Source organism: Bison bison, unplaced genomic scaffold (assembly GCF_000754665.1).
Source record: "Bison bison bison isolate TAMUID 2011002044 unplaced genomic scaffold, Bison_UMD1.0 scf7180017864491, whole genome shotgun sequence".
Lineage (NCBI taxonomy): Eukaryota > Metazoa > Chordata > Mammalia > Artiodactyla > Bovidae > Bison > Bison bison.
In genome coordinates, this window is record NW_011495050.1 from 9,156,120 (window position 1) to 9,166,120 (window position 10,001).

Here is a 10,001-nt window from a genome sequence, read left to right on the forward strand (position 1 = left end):
CAAAAAGCAAAGTAATGTCTCTGCTTTTGAGTATGCTATCTAGGTTGGTCATAACTTTCCTTCCAAGGAGCAAGCGTCTTTTAATTTCATGGCTGCAGTCACCATCTGTAGTGATTTTGGAGCCCCCCAAAATAAAGTCTGACACTGTTTCCACTGTTTTCCCATCTATTTCCCATGAAGTGGTGGGACCGGATGCCATGATCTTAGTTTTCTGAATGTTGAGCTTTAAGCCAACTTTTTCACTCTGCACTTTCATTTCATCAAGAGGCTTTTTAGTTCCTCCTCACTTTCTGCCATAAGGGTGGTGTCATCTGCATATCTGAAGTTATTGATATTTCTCCCGGCAATCTTGATTCCAGCTTGTGTTTCTTCCAGTCCAGCGTTTCTCATGATGTACTCTGCATATAGTAGTTCTTAAAAGTGAGTCTGGAGGTGCTAGGGTTAAAGGGAAAAAACTTCCAGTTTATCAGATGAAAAACTTCTGAAAGTATAATGTACAGTATGGTGATTTGTAGTCACTGATGCTGTATCACATGCTCAAAAGTTACTAAGAGAATAGATCTTAAACATTTTCACTAAACATTCACACACACATACAAATGCTGATATGTTAGGTGATGGAGATGTTAATTAAGTCTTCATGTTGTTCACCTTAAACTTAGTGTTATATATCAATATGTCTCAATAAATCTGGGAAAAAAATTTGTGAGGCATCAGAAAATTTTGTAAGGCTTTGATAGAACTTTGGTAGCCTAAAATCAGCCAAAGTATTAATAATGCAGAAATTGGAAATTGAAAATTGAACAGGAGAGAAGAAAATGGAGTAGTGAGCATGGGAGACTTACAAGGAGGGAGGTAATAAATGAAAAAAGGAAAGATTGGTAATTAATGTTGTGGGAAAAAATATAAGTAATTATTTTTTATAAAATAGCATTTATATTGTTTAAAATATAGAAATCAGACACAAACAAGAGAAGATAACCATCGAATTACCAGAAAGTTGTCAAAGATAGATTAATGCTAAAATATGAGCTAAAGGGAAAAAAAAATACCTAGTAAAAAATTACATTTTTAACATACTAGGAAGACACACATTTCATGATAGAAAGATAAGACTTGGAGTGGGAAGACCTGAGCTCAAATCTTAACTATACTAGTTACCAGTTGAAGATCTTGGACATGTCAAAAAAACTTTGGGGACCTCTATTAAATGAACTTTAAAATGATTATATGTAAAGTCATATGTGCATATGAAAAATCTATGTTAAACTGTACATGATTTAAAAATACAGTGAATTACATTTGATGTATTGTGGGGAAAAAAAAGATGACTTAGGCAGTATTTTAATGGAATGAGGCAAAAATTGCATATCAAAAATAATACCACCTAGAAACTTTTGTGGCACTCAAGAAGGAAGTCAAGCCCCAGATACAGTGTGGTCAGTAACTCTTTGGTTAACTAGAAGAGAGATGAGTTAGAAAACTAAAGAAATATTATAACACAGATTGTGTGGGTATTTATTAAAATTACTTTAGTGTAGCTTTTTTTGCAGTCTGAATGGCCCAATTCACAGTCTTAAGAACAGAAAAAGTAGTTTTAATATTGATGTCTCAATTACAAGTTTTATGCTATTATGCTATTATGAGTCCTAGTGTACTTAATAAATAGAAAGGAAAACACTATTTAGATTGCTTAATCAATCCAAAGCTTTATTTCTTCCTCTTTATAGAATTTTGTTAACACAATATTGAATAAATATGACCTGTCTCTAATTAAACTAACCTATTTACAGTCATAGAACAATTTATCATGCCTCACACTTTTATTCATAACTATTTCTCAGTTAATGTTTAAAATATGACTTGTGAACTTCAGGATGTAAAAACCACTCTCATTTTGATAAGTCACATTAGAATATCATTATACATATTTCAGTGTGGTTATTATTGTGCAATTTTGAATTTAAAGTCTACTTGCAAGATATTTTAATGCTGTGATTTTGCATGTGGCACATGCTCAGCTTTTAAAATGTGATTTCTCTTTTAGTGAAGACATGTGGCTCTAATCTTCAAGGACCAAGTGGAACCTTTACATCTCCCAACTTTCCATTCCAATATGACAGCAATGCACAATGTGTCTGGATCATCACAGCAGTGAATACAAATAAGGTAAGTGAAAACCATCTCTGGTGCAAAAGCATAATCATAAAGACAAAACTGAGGAAATCATGAGGGAAAGGGCAGTAAAGAAAATTCACAACTCAAGTATGATTTCTGAAATATTTCCTACCTATAAATTATATAAAACCTACACTTATGTGAGAAATAAGAAAAACAATTAAATACTGTAATTCTGTCTCAACTAACATATAAATCAGAACACACTAAAATTATAAACAAATGTTTTCTGAAATATGCTTTTGAAGTTTGTAAATATATTTATTTTTCAAAGATGTCTAAATAATGACTTATCATTTCATATCTTTCTACTCGTCTTATCATTCAGGTATGTCTTGTTTTTATACATAGCTGATTTTCCTTTCAGTGTTTCTCTATTGCCACAGATCACACAGCTATTCTTTATTATAAAGTTTATTAATGTGCTCTACACTAGTAGAAGATTCATTATTTGGGCATTTCTAAAGGTTGTATTGTATATTTGACTAAAATGAGTAATCTATCTAAATACATATATACCACAGAACTCGAACAAAATTATAATGCTGAATGAACAAAAAAGCAGGGAACAATTAGCAAGGTTTCTGTTCCTTTTCTCTCCATCCTGCTTCTCCTCCTAAGGGTATGTAGCAAGGACCTACATAGGAAGAATCAAAATTTGTCTCAATTTTGTAATATCTTTTCTGGGTTAGATTAAGAAAAGGTTGGTGATAGAACCCACAAAACTGGGTCAAATTTGCAGTTAAAATATTGATTTAGAACTTGCCAACTAACGACTCTGATCAAGCTATTTAACTTCTCTGAAATTCAGTTTCTTTCTCTGAAATGTGGATAATAAGAACATATTTTTCAGTGTTATGAGAAGTAAATGAGATAATGCACACAGGGTACTTAGTGGAGTTGCTGCTGCTGCTGCTAAGTCGCTTCAGTTTTGTCCGACTCTGTGCGACCCCATAGACGGCAGCCCACCAGGCTCCCCTGTCCCTGGGATTCTCCAGGCAAGAACACTGGAGTGGGTTGCCATTTCCTTCTCCAATGCATGAAAGTGAAAAGTGAAAGTGAAGTCGCTCAGTCGTACCCGACTCTTAGCGACCCCATGGACTACAGCCTACCAGGCTCCTCCATCCATGGGATTTTCCAGGCAAGAGTACTGGAGTGGGGTGCCATTGCCTCCTCCGACTTAGTAGGGTTAGTAGGTACTTAAAAAATGTTAACTAGTGATTAGATGCAGAATATTCTATTTTCCAGCAAGTTTTGGGCTTTATGTTCATAAAATATAATCACAAGAGTAGCAAAGTTGTTTAAAAAATATCTCAGTGGTAAATTAGACTTGCTTCATGGAAGAGCCCTGATTGATGAGTCATAAGAACTAGGTCAGAAGCCTAGCCCTCCGTAAACTATGTGTATAAACTTGGAAAAAAAAAAAAAAAAATTCTAAATCTAATCCTTCATCTGCACAAAGGAAGTCATTTTACTCATCCAACCAATGTCATCAATTCAGTTCAAATCGACAAATTTTATTTATTGCATACCTTCTCTAAGAAAATTATAGGTTTCTGAGGGAAAAAAAAATCAAGAACTACTTGAAAAATAAAATCACATTTACTGAACATTTAGCAACATGCCAGGTATCATTCACAGTACTTTTAATGACTATTTAATTTAAGAAATTCCCTTAATAGGAAAATATACTTTGATGTCTGCATTTAATAAAGAGGCTAAATAATTTGTCTAAGATCACATAGATAGCAAAGGTCATTGTGTGTACTGTATGACATGTGGGTTACTTACTATGACATATCTCACCCTAAGACATAAGTATTTTATACTAAGATAACATGAACCAAATCCATTATAAAGTATGGAACAGATGTTCTGTATTAATCTTGTATTGAGATAGAACTTTTTTTGTGTGACAGTAATTACCTATAATTTACAGAACAAAGTGATGATTATCTCCCCCAATAAGATGTCTAATTTACTAAGTTTAATTAGTTTTCATTATTGACTTACTTGAATTTTCACAGAGGTCATGACATTTCTCCTTGTTTTTCTTAACCAATCTATGAAACTTTAATCTATTCTTTTTCTCACTTAAAATATCTATTTTCTAAGGGACATATATTAATGATCACTTTCTTTACTCTTTTTATTGAAAGCTAATTGAGTACATTCATTTTTGATCTGTTGTTTTACATTCATTGTAAAATATCCTATGAAAATTCAAGCATTTTCAAGCATAACCCACAATTATATTTAACAGTTTACTCACTCACTTACACACACACACACAGTGTGAAAAAATAATTTCCCCTAACTATATGAAAGCACTTCTCTATTTTTTTTAACATGTTGTACTCTATTTTTAAATATTGTTTACATTTCACTAAGTTAATTTTATGATGCACTAACATGTCATAACTGTGTATTTTGACAAATACAACTGGAAGGGTTGCTCCCATAGATTGCCATGTCTGAACTCTTCGTAAGACAATTACTGGCATAAAGCACAAGCACAGAGCACTCTTATTGGTTTAAACCCAAACTAACCAACGTATTAATGCCTCAATATCTATGATTTTCTTCAAAAATAACTTCTCATATCTTTCTTTATATTTGGTCATTTAAAAACAACCATTGTGGAAGATTCAAGATGGTGGAAAGCACCATTTCCCTCAGATATAATATATATCTAAATATGGGATAATTTCCTCTGAAGAGAGCCAGAAAACAGGATGAAAACAATCTCCACAACAAAGGGTGAAAGGATAGCAACAAAGGGCACATAGGAGAAACAGAGATGCAGTCATACCAAGTACAGTCCACTTCATTTATTCAGTCGTGTCTGACTATGTGGATCATGGACTGCAGCATGCCAGGCTTCCCTGTCCATCACCAACACCTGAAGCTTACTCAAACTCATTTCCATTGAGTCAGTGATGCCATCCAATCATCTCATCCTCTGTCATCCCCTTCTTTTCCTGCCTTCAATCTTTCCTAGCTCAGGGTTTATCCAGTAAGTCAGTACTTCGCATCAGGTGGCTAAAGTACTGAAGCTTCAGCTTCAGGATCGGTCCTTCCAATTAATATTCAGGACTGATTTCCTGTAGGATCAAGTGGTTGGATCTCCTTGTAGTCCAAGGGACTCTCAAGAGTCTTCTCCAACACCACAGTTCAAAACCATCAATTCTTTGGCACTCAGCTTTCTTTATTGTGCAACTCTCACATCCATACATGACTACTGGAAAACCATAGCTTTGACTAGATGGACCTTTGTTGACAAAGTAATGTTTCTGCTTTTTAATATGCTGTCTAGGTTGGTCATAACTTTCCTTCCAAGGAGTAAGTGTCTTTTAATTTCATGGCCACAGTCACCATCTGCAGTGATTTTGGAGTCCATAAAAATAAAGTCTGCCACTGTTTCCGCTGTTTCCCGATCTATTTGCTATGAAATGATGGGACCAGATGCCATGATCTTAGTTTTCTGAATATTGAGCTTTAAGCCAACTTTTTCACTCTCCTTTTTCACTTTCATCAAGAGGCTCTTTAGTTCTTCTTCACTTTCTGCCACAAGGGTGATGTCATCTGCATATCTGAGGTTTTTGATATTTCTCCTGGCCAATCTTGATTCAAGCTTATGATTCATCCAGCCCAGCGTGTCTCATGATGCACTCTGCATGTAAGTTAAATGAGCAGAGTGGCAATATACAGCCTTGCTGTACTCCTTTTCCTATTTGGAACCAGTCTGTTGTTCCATGTCCAGTTCTGACTGTTGCTTCCTGACCTGCATACACATTTCTCAAGAGGCATATCAGGCGGCCTGGTATTCCCATCTTTTTCAGAATTTTCCACAGTTTATTTTGATCCACAGAGTCAAAGGCTTTGGCATAGTCAATAAAGAAGAAATATATTTTTTCTGGCACTTTTTTGATGATCCTGTGAACACTGGCAATTTGATCTCTGGTTCCTCTGCCTTTTCTAAAACAAGTTTGTTCTGGAAGTTCACAGTTCACATATTGTTGAAGCCTAGCTTAGAGAATTTTGAACATTACTTTACTAGCATATGAGATGAATACAATTGTGTGGTATTGTGAGCATTCTTTGCCATTGCCTTTCTTTGGGATTGGAATGAAAACTGACCTTTTTAAGTCCTGTGGCTGCTGCTGCTGAGTTTTCCAAATTGGCTGGCATATTGAGTGGAATACTTTCACAGCATCATATTTTAGGATTTCAACTAGCTCAGGTAGAATTCCATCACCTCCACTAGCTTTGTTTATAGTGATACTTCCTAAGGTCCATTTAACTTCTCGTTTCAGGTTGTCTGGCTGTAGGTGAGTGATCACACCATCGTGATGGTCTGGGTCATGAAGATCTTCTTTGTACAGTTCTTCTGTGTATTCTTGCCACCTCTTCTTAATATCTTCTTCTTTTAGGTCCACACTATTTCTGAAGGGCTGGGCTTGTTCTGTTGGGCAGGGCTATTCTCAGAAGTTGCGCTTCCCTGGTGGCTCAGAGGGTAAAGCGTCTGCCTACAATGCGGGAGACCCGGGTTTGATCCCTGGGTTGGGAAGATCCCCTGGAGAAGGAAATGGCAACCCACTCCAGCACTCTTGCCTCGAAAAACCCATGGTCTGTGAAGCCTGGTAGGCTACAGTCCATGGGGTCGCAAAGAGTGGGACAGGACTGAGAGACTTCACTTCACTTCATGCTCAGTTCAGTTCAGTCGCTTGGTCGTGTCCTACTCTTTGCAAACACATGAATCACAGCATGTCAGGCCTCCCTATCCATCACCAACTCCCGGAGTTCACTCAGATCACGTCCATCGAGTCAGTGATGCCATCCAGCCATCTCATCCTCTGTTGTCCCCTTCACCTCCTGCCCCCAATCCCTCCCAGCATCAGAGTCTTTTCCAATGAGTCAACTCTTCTCATGAGGTGGCCAAAGTACTGGAGTTTCAGGTTTAGCATCACTCCTTCCAAAGAAATCCCAGGGCTGATCTCCTTCAGAATGGACTGGTTGGATCTCCTTGCAGTCCAAGGGACTCTCAAGAGTCTTCTCCAACACCACAGTTCAAAACCATCAATTCTTTAGTGCTCAGCTTTCTTCACAGTCCAACTCTCACATCCATACATGAACACTGGAAAAATCATAGCCTTGACTAGACGGACCTTTGTTGGCAAAGTAATGTCTCTGCTTTTGAGTATGCTATCTAGGTTGGTCATAACTTTCCTTCCAAGGAGTGTCTTTTAACTTCATGGCTGCAGTCACCGTCTGCAGTGATTTTGAAGCCCCCCAAAATAAAGTCTGACACTGTTTCCACTGTTTCCTCATCTATTTCCCACGAAGTGATGGAACTGGATGCCATGATCTTAGTTTTCTGAATGTTGAGCTTTAAGCCAACTTTTTCACTCTCCACTTTCACCTTCATCAAGAGGCTTTTTAGTTCCTCTTCACTTTCTTCAATAAGGGTGGTGTCATCTGCATATCTGAGGTTATTGATGTTTCTCCCAGCAATCTTGATTCCAGTTTGTGCTTCTTCCAGCCTAGCGTTTCTTATGATGTACTCTGCAAAGAAGTTAAATAAGCAGGGTGACAATATACAGCCTTGATGAACTCCTTTTCCTATTTGGAACCAGTCTGTTGTTCCATGTCCAGTTCTAACTGTTGCTTCCTGACCTGCATACAGATTTCTCAAGAGGTAGGTCAGGTGGTCTGGTATTCCCATCTCTTGAAGAATTTTCCACAGTTTATTGTGATCCACACAGTCGAAGGCTTTGGCATAGTCAATAAAGCAGAAATAGATGTGTTTCTTGAACTCTCTTGCTTTTTTGATGATCCAGTGGATATTGGCAATTTGATCTCTGGTTCCTCTGCCTTTTCTAAAACCAGCTTGAACATCTGGAAGTTCAGGGTTCACATATTGCTGAAGCCTCAGTAAATCTTTAATCTAATTTTCTGTTGATGGGTGGGGCTGTGTTCCTTCCCTCTTGTTTTACCTGAGAGCAAAATATGGTGGAGGTAATGAAGATAGTGTGACCTCTTTCATAAGGTCCCATGAACCAAGAAACTGACCTAGACTTCCCTGTGTGTCCAAGATTCTCTAGCAGAGGCAGGAGTTAGGGGCATTGAGTGCAGCAGTGCACCATACCAAGGGGAAAAAAAAAAAAAAAGACAAAACAACAAAGCATATCCTAGCCATAGCAATTCACAGTCTTGTAGGTCACAAAGTATGGATAGTTACTCTGAGAAGCAAGAGATTTCAACTTCACCTCATGCACCCCGACCCTAAGATCCTTTATAAGAAAGATAAGTCCCCAAAATGTCACAAAACCATTTGAGATGTGATTCCATCCACCAGTGTCCAGCAGATATTTGACCAGGGCCTTCAGCCATTAGAGACCAGCTTTGCCCACCAGCATACTTCGGGAGCGGCTGCAGTGCCTCTGCAGCAGGATCATGCATGCAGTCCACATAGGAGACACCTTTCTGGAAAATAGTATATTCTGTATCTAATAATAATGGTTTAACATTTTTAAGTACTTATTAACTCTACTAAGTACTCTGTATGCATTTACCTCAGTTACTTCCCATAACACTGAAGTATATGCTCTTTTATCCACATTTCATAAAGAAACTGAATTTCAGAGGGCAAGAAACTGTTATAAAACTTATTTCAGAAAAAAAAAATAGATTTTAAAACAAAGACTATAATAAAAGACAGTGGAGTCATTTTACCAATAAGATATGAAATTTATAAATGTATGTGTACCTAACATAACACTGAAATATATAAAGCAAATATCAGCATACTTAAAAAGAGAAGTTGAAAGCAAAACAATAATAATAAGGGAGTTTTAACAACCCAGTTACATCACTATATAGGTTATCCTGGCAGACAATCAATAAAGAAACTCTGTGTGTGTCTTAGTTGTTCGGTTGTGTCCAATTCGTTGTGACCCTGTGGACTCTAGCCTACCAGGCTGCTCTGTCCATGGAGTTCCCCAAGCAAGAATACTGGAGTGGGCTGCCATTCCCTTCTCCAAGGGATCTTCCCAACCAAGGGATTGAACTTGGGCCCATTCCTTGAAGGAAAATTCTTTACTGTCTGGGTAGACCTAAACAATACCCTACATCAAATGAATTTGATAGATATATTGAACAGTCCATCCAAAATCATCAAAATAGAAAATTCTTGTCAAGTGCGCATGGAACATTCTCCAAGATAGCTCACATGTTAGTTAGGTCACAAAACAAATCTCAGGACCTTTAAGAAGATTGCGATCATACCTGATCTCAATGGTAAGAAAATATAAATCAATCACGAGACAAAAATGGTGAAAAAGAGGCCAAAAATATGAAGATTAAGCAATATACTACCAAATAACCCATAGGTCATTTGAAAAAAAAAAAACAAAACAAAACTAGAGATGAATGAGAACATAAATACAGTATAAGAAAAATCTATAGGATTTGGCAAAGTGGTTCTGAGAAAGAACCTACACAAACAAACTTATGCATCAACAGATACAACAATCTAAAGAAATAGGTAAATTCATAGAAACACACATTCTTCTATCAATGAATCATGAAGAAAATAAAAATCTGAATAGACCAACTACTAATAAGGAGATTGAAATAGTAGTGTGAAATCTCCCAAAAAACAAAAGCCCAGGACCAGGTGGCTTCTTTACAGAATTCTACCAATACAAAATTTTCAAAAATGGTTTAAAAACCAAGTTTTGTTAAACTTTCACACACACACACACATACACACACGAATAATAAATAAAGAGGAAGGAAGCCTTGAAAACATATCTAAATGC

The 10,001-nt window shown here is 36.8% G+C and overlaps 1 protein-coding gene across 1 annotated transcript in view; it reads left to right on the forward strand.

Moving 5' to 3' along the window:
• Positions 1-10,001, forward strand: part of CSMD3 (CUB and Sushi multiple domains 3) — a 1,491,512-nt gene that overhangs the window by 758,824 nt on the left and 722,687 nt on the right. Inside the window, exon 11 of the mRNA XM_010863441.1 lies at positions 2,048-2,169. Within this exon, the coding sequence (XP_010861743.1) occupies positions 2,048-2,169 (122 nt within the window). The remainder of the gene's footprint in view (positions 1-2,047; positions 2,170-10,001) is intronic.